Source organism: Schistocerca gregaria, chromosome 11 (genome assembly GCF_023897955.1).
Source record: "Schistocerca gregaria isolate iqSchGreg1 chromosome 11, iqSchGreg1.2, whole genome shotgun sequence".
Classification (NCBI taxonomy): Eukaryota; Metazoa; Arthropoda; class Insecta; order Orthoptera; family Acrididae; genus Schistocerca; species Schistocerca gregaria.
In genome coordinates, this window is record NC_064930.1 from 148,729,385 (window position 1) to 148,755,439 (window position 26,055).

Here is a 26,055-nt window from a genome sequence, read left to right on the forward strand (position 1 = left end):
ATGTGTAAGCTGTGACTTGGATTGCCAACTTTTTTTTTTAGAGATAATTAATGTATCCGTAGTGTATACACTCCGGGACAAACGGGAAAAACACTGTAATTTTTTTTATCTGAGGTAAAGGGTGGAAAAACCCTGGAACTTTTTAGGATTCCAGGAATTTTACAGTGTTTTAGTCTTCATTCAAATTTTTGTGGTTTTGACTGGCAAGAATTTATAGTGTAACAACAAACTTTACTGTATCCCGCTACTGTAGAATAATAATTCAGCAATAAAATGTAAACGAGAGAATAAAACCAAAATGGAACTTGAGATGCAAAGGAAATGCTCCATTTACAGTAACGAAACACAGTGCACACTTGAGCGCCTACTGAAAGCAAAATCTGTCGAAGGCTTTAGGATGGAGACTGTGGAATACTTCGTAACAGCAGACTGCTTCAGATCAGGGCGACATCACAGCTGTTTGCAATACGTTCATTTTGAGCAGTTGCCGGCGGGCTCTCGGAGCAGCTAGCAGCTCCGTCTTTCACTTCTGGCTTCTCGGAGTGTGGCCGTGCAGTAGCGAGATTCGGTCACGCTACACAGAAAAAATTTTCCGACGCCCCTGAGCTACCAGATTCGCGCACGTACATAACAGTCTGGGTGATAGTGGGAAGGGGGACGGTTGCCCTTGTTTACGTTTAGTGATTTTGCTGTTTCCTCTTTGTTTACAGTTCACACGTCAAATGAAAACAAAATGGATTCCTGTGGCCGTGAGCTATCAACTGAATTAAAATACATTCACAGAATTATGGAGCCTAAATTTTGTTATTAGTTTTAGTCTTCTGATTGTATTTTATTTTCACCATTTTGGCAGTCGGACATTGATAGCCTTGCACAACAGTGAAGTTTTTTGTCGGTTTGCTAAAGAAGTTTGGCTTCTACTAATCTTTTTTTTTCCGCAGATGCAATCGATTTATAAGAAACTAAGTGTTTCATTCACACTATTGGGTAGTTTAAACTGTTCACTGAATTTAGAGCGCACGTTTTCATCTTCTGGCACGTATGCCGTCATAATGAACCGAATGTGAGACGATACAGTACTGGTACTCTGAGAAAATTTCCATCCTAAAAAGTGCACTGAAACGCTTAATGAGTTTGGGGCCTACTTCATTGTGAATCTGGACATACAAATGTGTCCTTTAAGCCGAATTATGCATTTTAGTACAGTTTACGAAATTCGTTTGCTCTCGGAGTATCCTCTGATGTCCTATTTCTCGTATGACGTTATGTAATATTTCTTAATGCTATGTGTATACGAACATATGAACTTCCTATGTCATTGTAGCTGCCCACCCACAGTAACGCCTGTTTTCTGGCGCTCTCTGGCAACTTTTGAAACGAACCCATTTTTTTACTAGCACATTCGTGTGTGTATTGTAAAGTGTGACACTCGTTAAAAAGACCGAAGTTATACGTGAAAGCTTAGCTTTTCTTGTAGCTTATTAACGTTAAAGACCAATATTAGAAGTGAAAATTACGTGTTTCTTGTAGCTACTCTGTGTACATTAATTTAAACCGTAAACTCTTTTTGTTTGTGTGTCCATGCTACTTAACAGTGATGTTGCTATTAGCTGACTACATCACGTGTCCTTGGCACTGAATATCTGCTGTCATTGGCTGGCGAGATGATGTGACGTGAGCTATCATTGGCTTACAATAGTATATTGCAATCTCTATTTTAATGCTTCGCAAACTAACATGCTGTGTTTGTTGGAATTCTAATTTATACTTTCGTAATGTGAAAATATGCGGTGTATCGTAATATGAAAATATGCAACATGCATGTTGCTGCACATCAAAGATCTTTCCAAAACACGTTTCTTCTTTGCTGCCCCTCCCTCCCACGCCTTTTGCCAAATTTCATTTTCTAAAGTACCGGGAAGTTCTAAACCGGTGTGTAAAACCTTTACCATTCACAAGACTGATATTTAAACAGCTCTAAGGGAAAGTACACTGTCGCTTATCATAGAAAAAGTGTATTTTCACATGGGGAAAAGTGCAGTTTTAACCAGGAGATCTGGGAAAAATCTGGGATCTTTTTTTCTTTTTGTCCACGTGTATCGTGTGTACACCTTGGTATCTAAAAATGCAGTGCAGTAAAACCTTGCTTTTACACTTCTTGAGAGACGTGAAAAAAATATGTAAAATATGAGAAAATGTAAGAAATAACTTCTCAATTAGTATTTTGTACATAATAGGCATCAAAAAATTCGTCAAAGAGCAGAAGCAGTTTGCAATGGAGTGGACACATCGGGTGGGTAGTCGAGAAGGTGAGTGCTGGACTTCATTTCATTGGGAGAATTACGGGGAAACTTAGCTCTGATCTACAAAGTAGGTGGTGTGTAGAGTGCTAGTGTGACCCATTCTCGAGTACTGCTAGTTTTTTGGATCCCCAGAAAGTCAGATTAAAGGAAGCCATCTAAGCAATTCGAATGTGTGCTGCTAGATTTGTTACCGGTAGGTTCAATCGGCACGCGACTATTACTGAACTCGACGAGAAGCCCCGGAGGGAAGATGACGCTCTTTCTGTGGAGCACCGTTTCTGAAATTTAGGGAAGTGGCATTTTAGGCCGACTGCAGATCGATTCTAATGCCACCAGAACTACGAGGACCGCACAACTCTTTTGATTCTGATACTCCCACAGATTGGTTTAATTCAGAACAAACAATAAATAAAATAAAAAAAATAAAAGCTGGTCAAGTGCGAATAGGGCTTGTGAACTGAGGTTTGTATACAAATGTAGTTGCGTACACGCACAGTTCGTCCGACCTGGGAGTCGGGAATCTAGGCGCTTCTTGCCTGGTACAGATACCAGCCGGGTATCGGTCCCTCAAATTCCCAGACCGTATCAAAATCTTTGCTGTAGTTTGTGAGACTAGCAGCAACAAACGAAAAGGGGTGAGCAGAGGACTTAAGCTTATAAGTGTTGAGAGAAAAGAATTAATAAAATATTTATTGTTTACCTACTGACACGTGACAACTAATTTTACATTTGAATGAAGTAATGTTTTTCTATTACACCTTTGATGGATGACGAACGAATGTAAGTTGTAATGGCAAAAAAAGTGGTATAATTACAGTTTCGCAATTTTCAGAACTTTTTCCCTTTACTCGTACTGTGAAAGCTCACTTCTTGCCAAATTGTACGATTCTAGGTCAGTGGGAAGGACTCCGTGGATTTTGACAGTCAGTTTGCGAGTATAAAAAAAATTGTCACAAATGGCCATATCTTGCGACCTTATTGACTCAGAAGCTCAAAAGTTTTACATCGTCGAGGGACCGCAGACCTCAGAATGAGACACAAATTTCGACTCTGTGCGTATACCCGTTCCTGAGGAAAAGGGTTTTCAACTGTGGGGCAGGCGGACAGGTGGGGTGGCATCGAAGAGCTCCTACGTGGGTTGCCTCTTAGTGGCTGAGCTGCAGAACCCTAAGAATGAACAGTTCAACTGCTATCTAAAACTAAAATTGAATGATCCGTTAGTAATCTGCAGCTTTAGAGGGGCTAGACAGACAGAGTCTTCCCTTTTCCACACGGGAGACGGATTCGGCACTTTGTGTGTCTTGTCATACTGTAACTGGTAGAGACCTATATAATATTTTAATCATGTGTGGCAGACCGGCGACTTCCCCGGCTAGTGCAGAGAGGCAATTCTGACACGCCTCCTCAGTCCCGGAAAGGACCGCACACGTCCCGGCCGTTACCGGAGCGTCACCTCGACGAGCTGCGAAGGAGAGACCCCGGATTGCGCAGTTAACTGTCATCCGGCCGGGTCGGTAGGCGGGCAGCTTTACGGTGCGGGTTCCAGAGATTTAGGTCCACTGTCGACGACCCGACTCTGCCGGAGGCGGCTATTCGGCAGTTTTCCTACGTGAATGTCACCGTATCTGCGCATTCTTCTGTATCGATAAAATGTACGACACGACTCGGAGACGCGGTATTCTCGCGCAAGTCCATTGACGTGACACCCGTGGCTGCCTCCCCGTCTCCGTACGGTCCTTCCCGTGTTGGCGGTTTTCTAGGACCGACTCGGTGATGTACTGTCAGGTCGTTACGAGCAGAAGAATGTTGTCCCTCGGGTTAGTGTTTTTAAGTGTTACCCTCTTTGCCATCACCAGTAGGGAGTCCTGTAAAGTGAATAAAAATTGGGTTTTTAAAATCGTTAATGACCGTGAAAAATAGTAACAATGAAATGCAAATCGGACTTCGTATTACAGAAAACTTATCGGACTTCGTGATTCGGAAAAGCTATTGTTGGGGTGGTCCTTGTGGCGTTTCTGAGCAAAAGTCAAACCAATTTCCACTACAAAAATTATTTGTAGGAGAACAGAGAATAACAAAATGTGATTAACAGGGGGAAGTGGCGTAGATAAGAGTTCATCCTTTACCATGTTAACATGTCTCCTTTCGTGCGGCGTGCAGGTCTTAAAAAATCTCCTACTTCATTGCTGCATAAAAGTTGTAGCTGCTCCGAAATCTTGCAATCGTCCAGGAATCACTAATTTATACAAATGAAAATCATTTTGACACTGAATGCCATTTATCCTTGGAATTTCATAAGTTCCACACTATGTCTACACATTAATAAGTTTTTTCGTCTTAATCAGACCAAGACCAGCTAATAAATTTTTACATCTGCATTAAGCTTCCACTCTTGAGACACAATAGATGGATAGAAAACCAAAAAAAAAAGAGTTACAATTTTAGTATTTTCTCTGCCTTCGAGCACTCGTACCGCTGCGACGGTATAATTTATATCTGAAAAAACTAGTGTAGCGCGGCGAAATTCAAAGTCCCACTACATTATATATACGTGTGTGTGCGTGCGTGCGTGTGTGGGTGTGTGTGTGCTTTTTAATTGCTCTCATCATGTCTTTGATTTTTAATTTACCTGACATGCACCTGAGACACACCATTCTGCATTTTAAAGACTCACTTTCTGTGCCTCATTTTTGACCCGAGTTGTCGTGGTTGCCACACCTGAGGGATTTGGAAGCCAGAGCCCAGAAGGCACCGAATATCGTAAAGTGCCTCTGCCACAGGTCTCGGGGAACAGGCAGGTTGTGTCTGCTCCAGTTCTGTAGGACTGGGTATATGTGCACAGTGTACGGCTCAGCTGGGCCTCCTTACCCGGAGGTTACCGATGTTGTCCACCGCCAGGCTGACCGCAGGTGCCCGCAGGTTCCACGAGCGCTGCGGCAGCCTGGTGCGCATCTCCTGCGGCGGTCGCAGCGCGGAGAGGAGGCGGCCGCTCGACGAGTTCAACAACGGCGTCGTCATGACGCACCGCCCCCTGCATGACGACGAGCTCTTCGAGGTAAGTCCAGTATTACACTGTCGTATTTCTTTGTCGAAGTTGGTACGTCAAATATTTGTGTCGAAGAAGTTTGACGGTGTAATACGCAACTTTGTCAAGTCTCGCCCGTCCGGAAATAAATACCATCCGACCTCGAGCCTCGCCATAGATTTGGTCGTAAAAGCCGCTCGTCTTCTGTTCGCTGCAGTGTGAAATGTTACCACTCGGATTGCTAGCGTCACTGCAGCTTCCTGTCACCAGTAGTGCTTTTGTAAACATGGCTGCGAATTTTAATTCGTGCCCACCGTCAACTACAAAATAAATAGAAATGTATGGAGCTGATGAGCCACTTAACATTAGATTGAGAAGACTAGAGAGATACAAAAAAACTGCAGAGGTCATTAGCCGTGAGATACGGCCCAGGCGCACGGCTGATGACATAAAAAAGAAAATTAGTGGCCTCAACTCGAGCTACTCTCACGAGAAAGCGGAAGTACGTGTCGACAGACTTATTTCATTTTTTTATACATACGGGTTGTTTATAAATGAGTATCGGGGCTTTAACACTTCATAATATTAAATATATTAAACTTACATTTATAAATTATATGTCAAATGAAAGAGCAACTCGAACAGTTTTACCGAGAACCTTCTAAATGTTGAGTGTGAGCACCATTTGTCCCACGGCACACATAAAGTCTATAGCCAAGTTCTTTCCAAACGTTCATAAGTGTGTCTTCAGTGATTGTAGCAACAGCTGCTCCTATCCGGTTTCTTATTTCGGGGAGGTCTGCTGGTAGTGGAGGCACATACACACGATCCTCGGCAAAGCCCCAAAGGAAAAAATTGCACGGCATTGTTTCGGGTGATCGTGGAGGCCGTGCAAAGCGAGCCCTGTCATTGGGGCCCTTGCGGCCTATCTGGCGCTTGGCTGTAGACTTGGTGTGTGCTGTGTGACAAATGGTGCTCACATTCAACATTTATAAGGTTCTTGGTTAAACTGTTTGAGCTGCTCTTTCATTTTACATATAATTTATAACTGTAAGTTTAATGTAATAAATATAAAGTGTTAAAACCCCAATATTCATTTATAAATACCCTGTGTGTGTGTGTGTGTGTGTGTGTGTGTGTGTGTGTGTGTAAAAAACAAAGATGCTTTAACTTACCAAAGGAGAAAGCGCTGGTATGTTGATAGACATAATAAAATAAAAAACACACACACAAATATTCAGAATTCGCAACTCATGGTTCCTTCATCAGGAAAGAGGGAAGGCAAGGGAAAGATGAAAGGATGTGGGTTTTAAGGGAGAAGGTAAGGAGTCATTCCAATCCCGGGAGCGGAAAGACTTACCTTAGGGGGAAAAAAGGACAGGTATACACACACACACACACACACACACACACACACACACACACACACACACAGTGTGGGTCTGTGTCATCTATTTTCAACAAAGGCCTTGTTAATAGAAACTTATATTCTGGTAGTCTTTTTGTTGTGCCTGTCTGTGACTCTGCTTCTCTGTTGTTAGGTGAGTAGCAACTTTCCTGTTCATAATATTGTTACATTCCACCCTGGATTTTCTGTTGTTTGACATAGCTACATTTTGCATACCTCACAGAAATGCTCAAGGTATCTAAAAACTGCATCTGATTTGACATTTTCCATAATTTATCTGAAATCAGCACTCAGAAATACACCAAAAAGCCTTTTAAATTGATCATAGTATTTTTACGGGCAGCTCAGGGCGTACAACCAGATGTCTTGTAACAAAGAAAAAATGTAACATCTCCCTTTGCAGACAGTGTGTATTGGTATTGCTAATGTCTCAGTAATTTGTGTGTCTTTTAGTTGTCATCTGACTGCGCTCTGAGAGGAAGAAAACCAGTTAGAGATGTAATAAAAAATACTTGCAGAACATTGTGAAAATTGTTTCCTCATTCATATTCCCTGTTTTTCCTCTGACCGGTTACCAAAATTTGTGGAGTCGCACCTCAGTGAAAGCGGTGCTGTCACACCGCAAGCTGGGAGAACACGCGACCTCCAGGGCAGTGCAGCCGCGGAGTCGGTGCCGAGCTGAGGCAGCACTCTGTGCCGCAGATCCGCATCGACCGGCTAGTGGACAAGTGGTCGGGCAGCATCGAGGTGGGCGTGACGACGCACGACCCGGCCGCCCTGGCGTTCCCCGCCACCATGACGAACCTGCGCACGGGCACCACGATGATGTCCGGCAGCGGGATCCTCACCAACGGGAAGGGCGCGCGCCGAGAGTACGGCGAGTTCAACCTGGACGAGCTGTGGGTGAGTGTCTCGAGGCTCGAGAGTGCGACTTCCACCGTTCGGAGCCTCGCCGGTGCCCTTCTGCGGTATGTTGCGGAATAACTACCTTTTCTCGGCCACCCCCATTTGGTATTAAAGAAACTACCACAACGGCATTTTGCAAATTTATCAGGTCATGTGCGGTATCATTTAAAAGGTCGTCAGGTTAGCTGCAGTCAGAGAAATGAGAATTAGGCTAAGAGCTATAGTAAGTTGCATGTGTAAATGAATGCAAATCACACTGAGCAAAGAAGGAAAGCTGATTGCTGGACGGGGTATGTAGAGGTTCTGTACAAGGGCGATGTAGTTCAGGGCAATATTACAAAGATGCAAAAGGGTGTAGATGAAGATCAAATGGGAGATTTGATACTGCATGAAGACCAAAGACCTAAGTCAAAAAAAGGCCCTGGGAGTAGACAACATTCCATTAGAACTACTGACAGCCTTGAGAGAGTAAGCCATGACAAAACTCTATCATCTGGTGTGTGCAAGATGTATGAGACCAGCATAATACCCTCAGACTTCAAGAAGAATATTATAATTCCAATCCCAAAGAAAGCAGGGGTTGACAGATGTGAACATTACCGAACTATCAGTTCAATAAGTCACGGCTGGCAAATACTATCGCGAATTCTTTACAGACGAATGGAAAAATTGATAGAAGCCGACCTCGGGGAAGATCAGTTTGGATTCCATGGTAATGTAAAGAGACAACGCAGTACTGACCCTACAACTTCTTAGAAGATAGGTTAAGGAAAGACAAACCTATATTTATAGCATTTGCAGCCTTAGAGAAAGCTTTTGACAATTTGACGGGAATACTCTTTCAAATTGAAAGTTGGCAGGGGTAAAATACAGGGAGCAAAAGCCTATTTACAATTTGCACACAAACCAGATGGCAGTCATAAGACTCGAGGGGGCATGAAAGAGACTCGGTGGTGGGAAGGGAGTGAGACAGGGTTGTAGGCTATCCCCAATGGTATTCAATCTGTATATTAAGCAAGCAGTAAAGAAAAGAAAAGAAAACTTTGGAATAGGAATTAAAATCCATGGGGAAGAAATAAAAAAATTGACGTTTGCCGATGACATTGTAATTCTGTCAGAGACAGCAAAGAACCTGGAAGAGCAGCTGAACGGAATGGACAGTGTTTTGAAAGGAGGGTATAGGATGAACATCGGCAAAAGCAAAACGAGGATAATGGAATGTAGTTGAATTAAGTCGTGTGATGCTGAGGGAATTAGATTAGGAAATGAGACGTTTACAGTAGTAAAGGAGTTTTGCTATTTGGGGAGCAAAATAAACGGTGGCTGATGGGGAGAGGATATAAAATGTAGAACAGCACTGACAAGAAAAGTGTTTCTGCAGATGAGAAGTTTAACATCGAATGTAGACTTAAATGTCAGCAAGTCTTAACTGAACATATTTCCATGAATGGAAATGAAGTATGGATGGTAAATAGTTTAGACAAGAAGAGAATAGAAACTTTTGAAATGTTGTGCTACAGAAGAATGCTGAAGATTAGATGGGTAGATCACATAACTAATGAGGAGGCACTGAGTAGAATTATGGAGAAAAGAAATTTGTGACACAACTGGATTCAAGGGAGGTGTCAGTTGGTAGAACATGGAACATGTTCTGAGGCATCAAGGAATCACCAATTTAGTATTGGAGGGAATGGCGGAGGGTAACAATTGTAGAGGGAGACCAAGAGATGAATACACTAAGCAGATTCAGAAGGATGTAGGCTGCAGTAGGTACTTGGAAATGAAGAATCTTGCACAGGATAGAGTAGCAGGGAGAGCTGGATCTTTGGCTCAGAAAACCCGTATCAATCATGTTTCATTGAATGGTTCACATGCTCACACTTTTTGATGGCCCAGCATTGAAATCTGCAGCAATTTGCAGAAGGCTTTGAGCTTTGATCACGTTGAATGATTCTCTTCAGTTGTTGCTTGTCCTGCTCCTGCAGGATTTTTTTCCAGCTGCAGCAATGTCAGAGATTTGATGCTTTACCAGATTCCTGATATTCACAGTACACTCGTAAAATGGTTGTACGGGAAAATTGTCCCGTAGCTCGTGTGCCAAGCTTAACATTACGTTCAAACTCACTTATATCTTGATACCTTGCCATTGTAGCAGCAGTAAGTGATCTGCACTAGACACTTAATGTCTTACGTGGGCATTGCTGACTGCAGCACCATATTCTGCCTGTTTACATATCTCTATATTTGGATATGTGTGCCTATACCAGTTTCTTTGGTGCTTCAGTGTAGTTTGTTTTGTTGGACGTTCTAAAACATTGGGTCCATATGGCCCCTGGGAGAAGGTGATAGCTGTCTGCAAGCAGCACGGTAAATGTGATTGTGTGCAAAAAATAACACACAAATTAATAACTTTGTTTACTGTGTAAATTATTGGAGACGAAGACCCTAGAGTAACTTCTGAATGGTGAGCTGTCTGATGAGGTATTTTTGAAATTTTCAGATGAGCAAATTGAAAACTTGGAATCGCAAGACATAATTAATAATGAGAGCTGTGCTGGGGTCATGGACTATTGTCCAGTGACAGCAGAATGATGCTAATGTTTCTAATGAGACAGCTGACTTGAATAATGTTCCGCAAGCTGAAAGGTCCGGAATAAAAAGATGACAATTACAGTAATATGGACAAGTTGGGACCGTGATTTCTCTGACTGTGACACACAGTGCAATGCAAGTTTTTCAAAACGTTATGAAGAATTGATAGCCATATAGTACTTGCAAATTCTTTTTTCCTGATGACATGTTAGCACAGATTGCTCGAGAAACAATTATGTATGTAACCCCAAAAATACTAAGCAGTAAAATTACCAATTTGTGAGAAACGGAGAAACTTTTTGGGATACTTCCTTCCTATAACTTCTACTGGACTGAACATTGAAACTTTGAAATAATTTCAGAGGTTATGTCTAAGTTTGGCAACCTGCAAACTACATTAATTTTGTAAATAATGGTAATCTTCTGCCGAGAGAAGACACAAATCACAGTACGCTTTTCGGAGTTTACCCATTTATCACTGTCTTAGAACAAAATCTAAAAAAAGTAGGAATTGATGAACATCTGATTGTAGATTAAATAATTATTCCCTTCAAAGGACACTCTTCACTGAAGTATTTTGTGAAAAATAAACCACGTAAGTGGAGAATAAAATTACTTGCAAAAAGCAGCAGCAGTGACATACTGCACAACTTTGAAATGTGAAGTATGTAGGAAAAGGCATTACTATTGATAGCAGCCTGGGAATTAGTGGTGGTATTGTCACAAGTTGTATCTGACCATAAAAAACAGACTTCCTCGCATCTATTTTTAGTAGCTCTGGTGAGGAAAAGGGGTATACAGACATGCTGCAAAGTTATGTCCGGTACAGTGGCGGGGCCTATCCCGAGCTCAGAGAAAAATTGGAAGAAAACGGGGCAAAATAGATGCAGAGAACAGTATAGCTTGTGCCAAGTGGTTTGACGATAGAAATGGGCACCTAATGTCACTTTACACTAGGGTTCAGCCTTTGGGTACTGTAAAAAGATGGTCAGTTAAAGAAAAAGCTTATATCAGTGTGAGCAAGCCGTTACTGTCAGAAAGTACAGTAAATTCGTGGAGGGTTTTAATCTTCTGGATATGCTTGTCCAGTGTACAGAATAAATACCAGGGCAAGAAGATACTTTCTCAGAATCGTCTTTTATCTTATGGACGTTTGTTGTCAATGCTAGACTTCTTTAGAAACAACAGTGTCAGTAGCTGAAGGAATAGCTGATGTCTGTGCTCCCCTTTCAGCTGGAAATAGCCAGTGCATTACTTCAGAATGCAAAAGTTGTCAGAGAAAATGTGGTCGAATATCCACAGAAGCAGGTGACACTGCACAGCCTCAAAAGAAAAGTGCTTATATCCTGCACCCATTAATGATGCGGGTTTTGATCGGGTCGGACAGTAGCAACAAACAGAGGTGCGAAAGCCGAGTCCCGCACGGGGTGATCGATGCGTGATGTGGCACTGTGTCTTCGTTAGAAGAGAAATTGTTTCTCAATGTTCTGTAACAGTTGATTGTTTTTGTGCTTACTTTGTTCATTTTGTCGGTTTGCGTTATAATGCACTAGTGATGAATTTTCAATTTACCTAAGTAAATTGTGTACTGTGCGACACAAAATTCGATTTACAAATAGTAAAGAACACCGACCCAAATCGGCTACATTCTGCTGTTTCTAAACAGAAAGAAGGCCTCGTGTGTACTGCCTCGATGTCGTTTCCCACATTTGTCGAGTGACTTTTGTGTTACATGCTACTTAGTTTTTTCACCAGTCAGAAGAATTTGCCCATCTCATATTCCCATCGGGTCCGTACGGCGTGCTGGAGAGGATCCTATTGCTGTACCAAAAATTCCACGAGCGTTATGTTTTTTATGTTGCTGGAAACATTAGAAACTGTAAAATAACATTTTTCTACATTCCAATTAAAATTTAATTGTTCTCCCTGAACTCCAATTCCTTATCCAAACTAGTTACTAGTGCCCCTTACTGCTTGCTCCGTGCACTGATTTAATGTCACAGAAGTTACTCTAGAACACTGTCTCTGTGCAGTTTTGGCTCACGGAATGCCGTAAATTTCCACAGGAGGGCGACCGCATCGGCATGGTGCGCAAGGCGAACGGCAACCTGCACTACTTCATCAACGGGCTGGACCAAGGCGTGGCCGCCAGCAAGGTGCCGTCCCGCGTCTGGGGCGTCGTCGACCTCTACGGGATGACTGTCAAGGTGAGGCTCGATCTCGCCCGCGCGCCGCGCCGCATCGCACCGTCTCGACCCTCCGGCCGCTGGCGACTCGTAATTTTTGCCCCGTCTGCACGTCGGAAGTCGTGATTTTCGCTTCAAATACTGTTTTGTTGCTCCGGAATGCTATAGGCTGCTATTTTCTTATCAGATCTCTTTCTGTCGTTTGGGAATACTGGCGGTTGCCATTTTCGTGTCTGAAAGTTGGGAGTCCATTTTACATATTCTCGAGTCCCACTTAAATACTTACATATATACCTTCTCGTACTGGCAGTTTTTTTAAACCGTATTCCTGAGCTTGTGTATGGAACTTTGTTTCAAGATATACAGCACTCTCAAAAATTATTTCTAAGTTTATTGTGCTTTCATAATATTGTACATGATTTTTGCATTTCCTGCACCATTTGCATTTAATTCTGACCATACAACTACTGCAATTATTGATTAAAAATGCCCTGCAAATTTGTATGGAAATATCAGAAAATTACCTGTGATTTAGAGGGTTAATGTAAATCCCACAGTGGAGGAGTCTCTCGAGGCATATTGAACACGTCCGGCTATATGTCCCGTCTCCTGTGCTACTCAGTTGCCTTTTTATCCAATACTGATGAACTTCACATTTGGTAAATATGTATGGTTGTGAATTAGTCAGCTAAAATGAATGGGTAAATTGCTTGCAATTATTCATGTTTATTTGTGTACCTGAGGTGTGAGAGGTACCTATCAGGCTGCAAGTTACGGACAATTCAAATTTTGCATTGGTATTCTAATTATAAGCCAATAAACCATAAATACATCTTTCCTGTTTTCTGTTAAACTTGCAGAGAGGGAGAGAACAAAACAGCACAGTGTTGTGTATATGATTTATGTTTCAAATGGTACATAAGGAGAAAGAATATATGTGGGAGAAACAATTTGTCTCATTGATTAGATCTCCAGTTATCATAGTTAAAACTGACTGCAGGGAAAAAAAATGAAAGCACTTATTTTTACAGAACAGCGCAGCATTTTCTTTCACACAGTCAGTTTTAATCCAAAACGTGTACATTGTTGTTTAAAAGTATACATATACCGGGTCCGTCTGAATATTTATTAATGTATCGTATAAAAAGTGGAAGTATAGCAGCCAAGAACTTTTCAAATGTTCTGCCAACAACATTTCCCATTACATATATTTCTTAAATAAATATATGCACCATTTTCCTCCATATTTCAGAGTATCGGGTAAACATTTGAAGCAAATCAGTAAAGTACTTGTTGTGATTTTTTGTTAACGACGACAAATGATGGCTTGACTACGTATACTAGTACATGTTTCAAACTCGGTATTTGTGTGACTTTTTGCACCAGAGTATAAAACTCCATTCTGAACTTGAGGTGGGGGGGGGGGGGGGGGGGGGACACTTCAAACGGGGAATTTTTACCCCTATACTATGAAGGAATTAAAATTCATGAAGAAGAAACAAAAACCTTGAGGTTTGCCAATAACACTGTAATTCTGTCAGAGACAGCCAAAGACTTGGAATGATAGCTGAACTGAATGGACCGTGTCTTGAAAGGAGGATATAAGATGAAAGTCAACAAAAGCAAAACGAGGATAATGGAATGTTGTCGAATAAAGTCGGGTGATGCTGAGGGAATTAGATTAGGAAGTGAGATAAAGTAGTGAAGGAGTTTTGCTGTTTGGGGAGCAAAATAACTCATGATGGTCGAAGTAGAGAGGATATAAAACGTAGATTGGCAGCGGCAAGGAAAGCGTTTCTGAAGAAGAGGAATTTGTTAACATCGAGTTTAGAGTTAACTGTTCAGAAGTCTTTTCTGAAAGTATTTGTATGAGTGTAGCAATGTATGGAAGGGAAACATGGACAATAAACAGTTTAGACAAGAAAGGAATAGAAGCTTTTGAATTATGGTGGTACAAAAAAAATGCTGATGATTAGATGGGTAGATCACGTAACTATCGATGAGGTACTGAATAGAATTGGGGAGGAGTTGCTTGTAAACGTTCTGAGGCATCGAGGCAACACCAATTTAGTATTGGAAAGAAACGTGGAGGGTAAAAATCGTAGAGGGAGACCAAGAGAGAAACACACTAAGCAGATTCTGAAGGTTGTAGGTTGCAGTAGTTACTGGGAGATCAGAAGGCTTGCACAGGATAGAGTGCATCAAACTGGTCTTTGGACAGAAAGACCACAACTACTACTTTGTTCATCATAAGAATGAAATTGATCTAAACAAACACAAATGTGATAATTGGCCAGCAGCCATAAAACACAAACACTGGTGATGTTAAAGTCTTGGAAGTAGGTCCTACTTATTAGATATATTGTTAGTATGTCACAATAAATGATCCTTTAAGACATGATATATTTTCGTAACCGTGCTTTAGCTGTGAAGCTTTTATCCAAAAAATCTTGTACAGATGCAGTCTCTGCACCATTGTGGTCTCATTGTTAGTAGGCAGAGTGAAAATGGCTGATGCTGGTTCTGGCTCTGTTGTGAATAACGAAGACAAACACAGTTAAAAAGTGACGAAAAGCAGGTTATTCGGAATGTCCTTCGCAAGTTTACAAAAAAATCTGCTTTGAAGTTTTCCTAGAAATTGTATTTTCTGCAGTTACGGCATGTATATCAAAACAGGGAGCATAACTGAATTGGTAGCATTACACATTGTAATTTATTTACTTATTGACGCGTCAAGTTCCGTAGAACCAAATTGAGGAGCAAATCTCCAAGGTCATGGAATGTGTCAGTACTTGAAATTAACCCATAAAAGTAATTACAGATAAAAATAAAATATTTATGAACCCAAAAGGAAGTTGAGTCATAAATATAACACAAGAATCAGCTTAATTTTTCAAGTAACTCCTCAACAGAATAGAAGGAGTGACCCATGAGGAAACTATTCAGTTTCAATTTGAAAGCGTATGGATTACTGCTAAGATTTTTGAATTCTTGTGGAAGCTTATTGAAAATGGATGCAGCAGTATACTGCGCACCTTTCTGCACAAGAGTTAAAGAAGTCCAATCCAAATGCAGGTTGGATTTCTGCCGAGTATTAACTGAGGGAAAGCTGCTTATTCTTGGGAATAAGCCGATACTGTTAACAAGAAAGGGCAATAAGGAAATATATAATAGAGGGAAACATTCCATGTGGGAAAAATATATCTAAAAACAAAGATGATGTGACTTACCAAACATAAGCGCTGGTAAGTCGATAGGCACACAAACATACACACAAAATTCAAGCTTTCGCAACCAACGGTTGCTTCTTCAAGAAAGAGGGAAGGAGAGGGAAAGACGAAAGGGTGTGGGATTTAAGGGAGAGGGTAAGGAGTCATTCCAATCCCGAGAGCAGAAAGACTTACCTTATTGGGAAAAAAGGACAGGTATACACACACACACACACACACACACATATATCCATCCCCACATACACAGACACAAGCAGACATTTGTAAAGACAAAGAGTGTGGGTAGAGATGTCAGTTGAGGCGGAAGTACAGAGGCAAAGATGTTGTTGAAAGACAGGTGAGGTATGAGCAGCGGCAACTTGAAATTAGCGGAGGTTGAGGCCTGGCGGAAATCGAGAAGAGAGGATATACTGAAGGGCGAGTTCCCATCTCCGGAGTTCGGATAGGTTGGTGTTGGTGGGAAGTATCCAGATAACTCGGACGGTGTAACACTGTGTCAAGATGTGCTGGCCGTGCATCGAGGCATGTTTAGCCACAGGGTGATCCTCATTACCAACAAACACTGTCTGCCTGTGTCCATTCATGCGAATGGACAGTTTGTTGCTGGTCATTCCCACATAGAAAGCGTCACAGTGCAGGCAGGTCAGTTGGTAAATCACGTGGGTGCTTTCACACGTGGCTCTGCCTTTGATCGTGCACACCTTCTGGGTTACAGGACTGGAGTAGGTGGTGGTGGGAGGGTGCATGGCACAGGTTTTACACCGGGGGCGGTTACAAGGGTAGGAGCCAGAGGGTAGGGAAGGTGGTTTGGGGATTTCATACAGAGGAACCAAGAGGTTACGAAGGTTAGGTGGACGGCGGAAAGGCACTCTTGGTGGAGTGGGGAGGATTTCGTGAAGGATGGATCTCATTTCAGGGCAGGATTTGAGGAAGTCGTATCCCTGCTGGAGAGCCACATTCAGAATCTGATCCAGTCCCGGAAAGTATCCTGTCACAAGTGGGGCACTTTTGTGGTTCTTCTGTGGGAGGTTCTGGGTTCGAGGGGATGAGGAAGTGGCTCTGGTTATTTGCTTCTGTACCAGGTCGGGAGGGTAGTTGCGGGATGCGAAAGCTGTTTTCAGGTTGTTGGTGTAATGATTCAGGGGTTCAGGACTGGAGCAGATTCGTTTGCCACGAAAACCTAGGCTGTAGGGAAGGAACTGTTTCCTGGAACAGTTTCGTCCTCCGTCACAGCGTGACCCACCTCCTCTTCCTCAAAATTTCCCTCTCCAAACCTTCTAGGAATTTTGGACTTCCAGCATTGCCTCTCAATCCTTCTTAAGAAACCTTAATCCTACTCCCAACATCACCGCTGCTCAAGCCCAAGCTATCTGTGATCTGAAGTTTGACCGATCCATCGTCATTCTTCCGGCAGACAAGGGTTCCATGACCGTGGTACTTGATTGTCAGGAGTATGTGGCTGAGGGACTGCGTCAGCTTTCAGACAACACCAAATACAAAGTTTGCCAAGATAATCCCATTCCTGATGTCCAAACGGAGCTTCAAGGAATCCTCAGAACCTTAGGCGCCCTACAAAACCTTTCACCTGACTCCATCAACCTCCTGACCCCACTGACACCCCGTACCTCTACCTTCTACCTTCTTCCTAAAATTCACAAACCCAAACATCCTGGCCACCCCATTGTAGCTGGTTACCGAGCCCCCACAGAACGTATCTCTGCCTACGTAGATTGACACCTTCAACCCATTACATGCAGTCTCCCATCCTTCATCAAAGACACCAACCACTTTCTCGAACGCCTGGAATCCTTACCCAGTCTGTTACCCGCGGAAACCATCCTTGTAACCATTGATGACACTTCCCTATACACAAATATCCCGCACGTCCAGGGCCTCGCTGCAATGGAGCACTTCCTTTCACGGCGATCACCTGCCTCCCTACCTAAAACCTCTTTCCTTATTACCTTAGCCAGGATGGCCCCCTCGTACACCAACCTATTTATGGGTTGCCTTCTTGGTTATCAAGGCCTGCCAACCCAAAGTTTGGTACAGATTTATTGATGACATCTTCATGATCTGAACTCTCAGTGAAGAACTCCAGAATTTCCTCTCTAACCTCAACTCCTTTGGTTCCGTCAGATTCACCTGGTCCTACTCTAACTCCCATGCCACTTTCCTTGACGTTGACCTCCATCTGTCCAATGGCCAGCTCCCGGGATTGGAATGACTCCTTACCCTCTCCCTTAAAACCCACATCCTTTCGTCTTTTCCTCTCCTTCCCTCTTTCCTGAAGAAGCAACCGTTGGTTGCGAAAGCTCGTAATTTTGTGTGTATGTTTGTGTGTTATTTTATTGTGCCTGTCTACCGGCACTTTCCCGGGAACAAAGATTCCAAGAATTACCAAGAATATATATAATTTGCCACATGGAATGTTTCCATCATGGTTTGGAAGTGGGTTACATATTATTGAGTATATATAGGTGGAACAAAATTGTATAGTGGATTACGGTAAAAAGGAGAAGGTGAATACAAAGTGAAACTACTTGCAAAAACAGAAAGAAAAAGTAAGATGACAGAAAAGATTTCAAAATGCAACAGTGACAGTAACAAACGTAATTGTTGGGTTCAAATTAATGATATGAATATAATAGAGGGAAACATTCCACGTCTGAGCTCTGTTATATTCATATCATTAATTTGAACCCAACAATTACGTTCGTTACTGTCATTGTTGCATTTCTAAATCTTTTCTGTCATCTTACTTTCTCTTTCTGTTCTTGCAAGTATTTTCACTTTGTATTCACCTTCTCCTTTTTACCCTAATCCACCATACAATTTTACCCTGGCCAGTGTCAAAATACCCAGAGTAGTGAACAGTGGTCGAACTGATAAGTTCCATGGATCGATGGTTCAAATCTCACTTTGACCATTTTTTGTAATGCGACTGCCTTTTAAATTTAAAGTTCTTCAAATTGGTGCTATTTAACACACATCTGGTCATCATAATTTTGTGAAAAATATTATTGTTTCTAATTAGAAATTGCATTCAGAATTCCAGTTCATATCACAAATATAAATCCGTAGTTATTGATATTTGATAACATTGTTAACAAAGGTTATTTAAATTAAGAAAACATAACAAATACAATTTTTAGGACGAAGATTTTTTACGGTGTCGATTGTTTTATACCACAGATGTGGTCTCTAGCCAGAGTGATAGGTATTGTAGAAACAAGCAAAACAATAATTTCCACAGCATTGACCACACCATTTGAATGCTGCATTTTTGTTGTTGCCACCACCACTGCAATAGGAACATAAAAGAACTAGTCTGGAGCCAAGTTAAGGGATTTTTCTTGAGATAAAACAAGACTCTGAAGGAGCCAGACGTAATGGAACCAATGTGCTAAACTTTGCCACGTGTCGGTGTCGAGTGTTGGCAGGATATAGAACGGCACGTCATAAAAAAAAGAGGAGAAAATGCGGTGCCTGAGTGGCTTCTCGGATTCTGTTGTTGACCCGTTATCGACGTAGCAGATGACAGTTCCACTACTGAAATGTATTTCTTGGATTCGGATGAGGAAGGAGATGACTGACTGTAATTAATACCTCGTGTGGCCTCAGTATTCAGCAGTACGATGAAATCCCTGTTGTTTGCTTTTGCATCACACGTAGCTTGCTCAGAAAAGTTACCCTGTATTTACGTGAGTATTCTAATTACGAGCAAGAGCGACAAAAATGCCTGCGTCAGATGACAGCGAGAGCATTTTATGCTTTCCATCAGGTCGCCTAAGAAACGTGCGGTAGTGCTGGAGTTTTGACAAATATTATTGCATTCCCTTTAAAAATTAAATGAGAGTCGAATCTATATGGTTTCTCTCCTCGTCTGTTTTTATGTCTGAGCTGCAACTGATCACATCACTGCAGGTTAGTCTGACCAGATGCCTGCCGAGTGCCGTCCGAGATTAACGCGTCAGCAAAGCTGTTGTCCCGCACTATCACTCAGTCTGAGCGCGTGTAACACAGCGTAAGACGTATCCGTATTGTTGTACTCGGCTGTAATCGAGACAGTTCAGCTTCCAGTTGAAGTGAAAAAAAATTCAGTGAGATTCCAGCACACTCGGAAGGATACGTTAAGGTTTACTTGTACGATGAATACATTTCAATATTCAGGTTATGGATTCTGGCATTTATTTTACATGCACCCTCATTTTGAACCACAAATTCCATTGGGGAGTATACTACAAGCGAAGAATAGGGGCTAGTGCAGGGCAATGAAACAAGCAAATAATCCCAATAAACACTGCTCCAGAAAGTGAGGCAAATGTGGGCGTGCCACTGTTAATGTCTTAGGCTACGTTTAGTTTGAAATGACACGGTCGGTTCGATCATAATTCTGGATACCTACGTATCGGTAAACAGTGTGGCAAAAACGAGCGCGTCGGTCGTGGCTCGCCAATACCGTTGTCCTCCGGGTCGGTGCAACTGCGTCCGATTCTTTTGTCTGGGAATCTTTGAAAGCTCCGGTACATTCGAGTTCTGTCGATAGCGTCGAAGCACTCTGGGAAAGCGTCGCGAACGGTTGTCAGTACATCGGAAGCACGCCCGGGGTTTCCGACGTTTACGGGCGTCCGTGAGAAGACATGCCGATGCCTGCCTTTGCGGGAACTGTGGCCGTGTGGGACACTCGCTACTGCGTTTTCGTCAACTGCATATCTGCAGTTTCTGATTCCACCGGCACTGCTTCGTCATTGTCGTATTTTAAGTCTCCTCCACTTACAGTGCTTCTCGCGTTCTTTATCCTACCGTTTCTTCTCCGTATCTGTCGAGCGGCTCGGGTTACAGTGTCTTTGCCTTAGACCCCTTTCAGTGCTCATCTCTTTTACCTCCTTATTTCTTACTCTGTTACTTATTGTTTTATGTGCATCTCCTCTATTAACCTTACTTGTTTGCAGTCTATATCAACATCTTTAAAAATTATCAGCAGTATACTCCAGTTGACTCTATCAAATGCCTTCTCCCATTTGATAAAACAAAAATATAACTTGTTCATGTGCGCCATTCTTCCTCCACTTGTAGCGTATCTCGGTCCTCTGACCCTTCCTGAACCCAAACTGGTGTTCCCAGTATTGTCACCAATTCCCTTTTTGGCTCAGTTCCAGACCGGGCCAAGTATATATCAGTGTGCGGTACGCGACACCGGCACTCGGCGAACTTCTCCGGTACACTGCAGTTTTAGCCTCGACTTGTCGACGCGTCGTTCGTCTCGTCCTACACGTACCTGGTAATGGTTTAAAGAGAGTACTTGTAGGGCTAGCAAAGAGGACACGTAATAAGCTCCTGTCAAAATCTGAGAGGGTAATTGTGCTTACTGAAACCGGTAGTCACCAATAAGGGTCATATACGAGAGGTGTTGGCTAAGAAATTCACCTCTTCTCAAGTAGGAATATTTTGGTCGCATCGGTATTCTTTGTCAGTGTTTACAGTATTGACAATACTACAACATTCGCTATCAGTCATTCGTTTTATTGATGTTGTTGATGTATTGATCATAATATGGAATGTGTGAGGCACTGTTAACTTCCGTGTGACATTTTTACCACTACAGACACTAGGCACGAATTGTACGACGTTAGCAACTGCACGAAATGGCCGAAACTATCTTATTTTACAGACTGTAAGATACACTTTTTTCTTTGAAAATCGGAGTTCAGGTGTGTCTTATACTCTAAATTAATATAAAAATGCCAGTGTTTCATTTAAAATTCCCACCACTCTTAAAAAATAGCCAAATAATCGATTCTGCGGGAAACATCTCTCTATCTGGCAACATTGGATACAACCGGGAGCAGCAGCAAACCGATGTGATGAATGTGAGTTACAGGGATTCACAAGCTTGCTAGTACTGCCCTCCCTCCCTCCCCCAAAACACAAACAAACACAGAACACAGCCTAGCCTACAGAGTGTCAATGCTGTCTACAGTGCCAGTAAGCTTGAATTGAAAGTGATCTGTGTCATCAGTAACAGTATGATATTTTTGATAGTAGCTAGTTTCACGATAAGAAAAAAATGAGAGGTACTCGTGTGACGCAGGCTATAAATTGATAGTAATAGGATACGCAGAACAACGCAGAAACAGACCAGCTGAGTTGCCTGCCTTCGACTCTCTACCAAAACAAAACAGTCATTCGCAATTGGCAGGCCCGTAAAGGAGGACTAGGATGGCGTATTGAAATGGATTCAAGGACACCGTCAGAGTGGCATTAAAGTTGTTGTTGTTGTTGTTGTTGTGGTTGTTGTGGTCATCAGTCCTGAGACTGGTTTGATGCAGCTCTCCATGCTACTCTATCCTGTGCAAGCTTCTTCATCTCCCAGTACCTACTGCAACCTACATCCTTCTGAATCTGCCTGGTGTATTCATCTCTTCGTCTCCCACTACGATTTTTACCCTCCACGCTGCCCTCCGGTACTAAATTGGTGATCCGCTGATGCCTCAGAATATGTTCTACTAACTGGTCCCCTCTTCTTGTCAAGTTGTGCCACAAACTCCTCTTCTCCCCAATTCTATTCAATACCTCCTCATTAGTTATGTGATCTACCCATCTAATCTTGAGCATTCTTCTGTAGCACCACATTTAGAAAGCTTCTATTCTCTTCTTGTCCAAACTAGTTATCGTCCATGTTTCACTTCCGTACATGGCTACACTCCAAACAAATACTTTCATAAACGACTTCCTAATACATAGATCTATATTCGATGTTAACAAATTTCTCTTCTTCAGAAACGCTTTCCTTGCCATTGCCAGTCAACATTTTATATCTTCTCTACTTCGACCATTGTCAGTTATTTTGCTCCCCAAATGGCGAAACTCCTCTACTATTAAAAGTGTCTCATTTCCTAATCTAATTCCCTCAGCATCACCCAATTTAATTTGACTACATTTCATTATCCTCGTTTTGCTTTTGTTGATGTTCATCTTATATCCTCTTTTCAAGACCTGTCCATTCCGTTCAACTGCTGTTCCAATGTCATCGGCAAACCTCAGTTTTTATTTCTCCTCCATGGATTTTAATACCTACTCCAAATTTTTCTTCTGTTTCCTTTGCTGCTTGATCAATATACAGATTGAATAGCATCGGGGAGAGGCTACAACCCTGTCGCACTCCCTTCCCAACCACTGCTTCCCTTTCATGCCCCTCGACTCTTATGACTGCCATCTGGTTTCTGTACAAATTGTAAATAGCCTGTCGCTTCCTGTATTTTACCCCTGCCGCCTTCAGAATTTGAAAGAGAGTATACCAGTCAACATTGTCAAAACCTTTCTCTAAGTCTACAAATGCTAGAAATGTAGGTTTGCCTTTCCTTAATCTTTCTTCTAAGGTAAGTCGTAAGGTCAGTATTGCGTCATGTGTTCCAACATTTCTACGGAATCCAATCTGATATTCCCCGAGGTCGGCTTCTACCAGTTTTTCCATTCGTCTGTAAAGAATTTGTGGTAGTTTTATGCAGCTCTGGCTTATTAAACTGATAGTTCGGTAATTTTCACATCTGTCAACATCTGCTTTCTTTGGGATTGGAATTATTATTTTCTTCTTGAAGTCTGAGGGAATTTCACCTGTTCCGTACATCTTGCTCACCGTATTAATACAAAAATAACTGAAATACACACTCGTAAGCTAGTGCTGCAGTGGAACTTAGCATACTTCAAGGGTTGGTTGGTGTTACCATTTTATAAAGTGTTACGGACTTGGCATTTGAACGTAAACCAAAATATCTCAGAAAATGCCACAAGAGTACGAAGAGGAGAATATTATGTTTCCATCGCTTTATTATTCGACATCAAAAGAAAACCTGTGGGGAACTGAGCTAAATAACAAATACAAGCAAAACTCCTCTGTCATTTGATGTACCGAGTAACAGACTGTTGCCGTGAAAGTTGCTAAAACTGTAAGTATAGAAACAAATGGACACAAAAAAAAAAAAAAAAGTGCTACACTGGTGTCCTTCTGTGTTGTGCTAACTTAATTCGATTATCGTTTTCGAGTGCAAAACAGAGCCGAGATATTCTGAAATAACACCGGGTAGTGGTGTTCACGTGCATTGACGAGGGTGGGATGGACGAGGCTGCAAGTATGGATTAACAGTGTGTAGGAGAGAAGGTAAGGTGCTTTATTGAAGTGGTCTCTTCTCGTGCTAGACCTGTTTGGTAGTCATTTGGAAAATTCTGTGATAGAGACATTGAGACAGGAAAATACGGATCTTGCTGTTATTCTGAGAGGATTTACCAGTAGTTCACAATTGCAACCTCTCGACGTCTCGATAAGTATGCAATTTAAACTGTGTAGGAGAGAGGAATGAAAGAAATGGATGAAGGATGAAACACGTCACGATTTAACTCCAAAGGGAGCGTTAAAATGACCTACACTCAAGCAAGTGGGTCAGTAGATAAAACAGTCATTATGTACAGTGAGAGAACACATTATTATTAAATAATGTGACATGAGCAGCACTGTTGGTTGCAGTAAAGACCGTTTGGCATATGAAGAGGACAACAATTATGATGATGATGGATTTTAAATGTCAGTTTGGTTTTATAAACTAAGAAATTGTCTGGCTTTGCAATCTAATAATAAAAATGGGAAAAGAGTTACTTAAAAAAATGCTTAAAAGTTGAGATGTATCTTACAGCTTGTAGCATCTTGTAGTCTATAAAACATAGTACTTAGACTCGTGACAAAAGAGCAGAAAATATATCCCGGGCAAAGTATAGCATGATTGCTCCACTCTCTCTCTCTCTCTCTCTCTCTCTCTCTCTCTCTCTCTCTCATGAATTTCTTCTGCAGATCGGATTGAAACCTTTTGAAACCGTGAGCCACCGGTTACCCACCTGTGCTCTGTATGCTCTGTCCAGAGCTAAATTACTGTAGTTGCTCATTGAGTTATGACATGACGCATTGCTGTTAATCTGGTTTACTGAATATATGAGGGATGATCACAAAGTAATGAGAAGTTTTTAATTTTGCAGGCATAGTACTGTAATCTGATAGTCAATTATTTTTATCAGTGCACATGTTCCTCGGGTGTTTCTGCTTTTTCTGCTATTTCGAATGTTTCGTTTATTGTCAACAGTTGTAAAGGGTATACATGCTTTTGAGTGCTGGGTGAAGTTTTACTTTTGGAAAAGATAGACCAAAGAATTATTTTGAAAAATGAATTAAAGTACAGCACAACGATTGAAATGTCGATTGTAAATATTGGGGAATCTACTATGAGAGAGACGAGAGTTTACAAGTGGTAAAGAGGGTAGAGAAGATGTTGAAAATGACGACTGCCCTGGACGCCCTAGCTCATCGGCTACAGTTGACAATGTGGAAGCGCTAAAGAAAGTGGTTCTGGAAAATCGTCAAGTCACTGTCAGAGAGGTTGGTTGTGATGCTGGCATAGCCTTTAGCTCATGTCCATTTTTTAAATGTTTTGACACAAAATGTGTTGCAGTGAAGTTTATTCCGAAATTGTCAAATTCCGACCAAAAACGTCATCCTGTAGACGTTGCTCTGGAATTGCCGAATAAAGTGGACAGTGGTAGGCGATACAGGGTGACAAAACACGGGTATAGGGGGTATGATGTCGAAATTGAGGCCCGGTCGACCCAACGGAAACTGCCCAAAGAGCCCAGACAGAAAAAAATTCGACATGTTCGGTCACACGTTAAGGTTCTTTTCACAGTTTTATTACAATGGGATGGTACATCAAGAGTTTTTCCCTTGAGGTCAATAAGGAATGCTACATGGAAGTTACGTGCCATTTCCGAGAAGTCATCTGAAAAAAACGACCAAAATTGTTGTCAAAACTGCATCGTAATAACGCTCCTGCTCACACTTCCATGCTCGTTCGTGATTTTTGGCGAAAAACAAAACAGTTGTGTGTTCTCTTTCTATTTCCAAGGCTGGAGGGAACTGTGAAAGGAGATCATTTAGCCTCCACTGATAACATAAAAAGAGAATCGCCGAAGGAGCTGAAGACCGTAATGAAAAGTGAGTTCCAGAAGCACTTCAAAGATTGGAAAAAAATGCTGCCACGGGAGTGTTATATCTAAGGGTGATTACTTTTAAGGGGACAAAATTGATGTTGACGGATAAAGATGCCATAAGAGAAACAAAAATTCTCCATTACTTTTTGCTTATCCTTTGTATGAGTGTTTCAGAACACAAAGTTTCAATTGCAAAAATTATTTAATGTCAATGATGCATTTCACCCCTTTGGGGCACTACCAGACTGTGTAAAAGTAGCTGGATATGTGACCCGTAAGACGTAAAACCACATACAATGTAAAATAGTCACCGAGGTAACCAAATATATAATCCGTTCGTCACGAAACATCTGAACCGTGCGGTGGGCCTCGA

General features: G+C 41.9%; 1 protein-coding gene across 1 annotated transcript in view; it reads left to right on the forward strand.

Moving 5' to 3' along the window:
• The window catches only part of LOC126295473 (neuralized-like protein 4), a 254,899-nt gene that overhangs the window by 52,629 nt on the left and 176,215 nt on the right, over positions 1 to 26,055 (forward strand). Inside the window, exons 6-8 of the mRNA XM_049988010.1 lie at positions 5,223 to 5,358; positions 7,439 to 7,639; positions 12,301 to 12,441. Coding sequence (XP_049843967.1) covers positions 5,223 to 5,358; positions 7,439 to 7,639; positions 12,301 to 12,441 — 478 coding nt within the window. The remainder of the gene's footprint in view (positions 1 to 5,222; positions 5,359 to 7,438; positions 7,640 to 12,300; positions 12,442 to 26,055) is intronic.